Source organism: Colobus angolensis, unplaced genomic scaffold, assembly GCF_000951035.1.
Source record: "Colobus angolensis palliatus isolate OR3802 unplaced genomic scaffold, Cang.pa_1.0 Scaffold76, whole genome shotgun sequence".
In the NCBI taxonomy this organism is placed as follows: Eukaryota; Metazoa; Chordata; class Mammalia; order Primates; family Cercopithecidae; genus Colobus; species Colobus angolensis.
The window spans coordinates 567,395-568,260 of NW_012121376.1; the positions used below are offsets into that span (position 1 = coordinate 567,395).

The following is an 866-nucleotide window of genomic DNA, read 5'->3' on the forward strand; positions in this document are numbered from 1 at the left end:
CCCTCTGCCTCCTGGGTTCAAGTGATCCCCGCACCTCAGGCTCCCAGTAGCTGCGACTGGGAGTGCATGGCACCACACACAGCGGATTATTGTGTTTTTAGTAGAGACAGGATTTTGCCATGTTGGCCAGGCTGGTGTTGAACTCCTGAGCCAATCCCAAAGTACTCGGATTACAGTGCGAGCACCAGCCCAACCTTCTCTCTTTAAAAAGAAAAAAAAAAGTCCCCTCTGCTGAAGTCAGCCTCTGTAACCTCCCCACAAGAAAACCATTTTACATCAGTCACTAATCAAACCACCAACAGTGCTTTAACACAGAAAGTAAGGCATAATCCAGGGCTTGGACTGTCTTTCAAGAAAGCCCCAAATCCTCTGTAAGGAAGTCACAGCAGCGAAACCCCACCCCAGGCCCAGCTGCTCCCACGAAACACACCGCGCGGAGACCCAGCGTGACTGCTGGCTGATCACAAGTCCCCAGAAGGGCTTTATTTTTTCTTTTCAACATCCTGTTCTGCGGCTTCCTTGGCTCTTTTTGCCCGTATGCCGAAGAGTCGGGCGTTGGCACGGGCCATGCGGAGACTAGCGAAGGCTTTGAAATTCTTCTCCTCCTCAGTAATGACTCGAGCTTTCTCCTTCTTATAGACCTAGAAGAGAAAGACAAGTTGTTAAACCCAACGATTCAATGAGCAAGGGCACAACCAGGCATCAGCAGAACCCAGAGGACTGGGCGGGGGGGAGGGTGGAAGGGCAGGTGTGCTGCCTAAGCACTGGAAAGCAACCCTTGAGTCAGTCACCTTCCCTGGGATTAAAAAAAAAGAAAAGGAGCCGGGCGCGGTGGCTCAAGCCTGTAATCCCAGCACTTTGGGAGG

At 51.8% G+C, this 866-nt stretch overlaps 1 protein-coding gene across 1 annotated transcript in view; it reads right to left on the reverse strand.

The window, feature by feature from the left end:
• Positions 1-237: 237 nt before the first annotated feature.
• Positions 238-866, reverse strand: part of RPL13 (ribosomal protein L13) — a 5,067-nt gene continuing 4,438 nt past the window's right edge. The window contains exon 5 of the mRNA XM_011928071.1: positions 238-641. Coding sequence (XP_011783461.1) covers positions 483-641 — 159 coding nt within the window. The 3' untranslated portion in view covers positions 238-482. The remainder of the gene's footprint in view (positions 642-866) is intronic.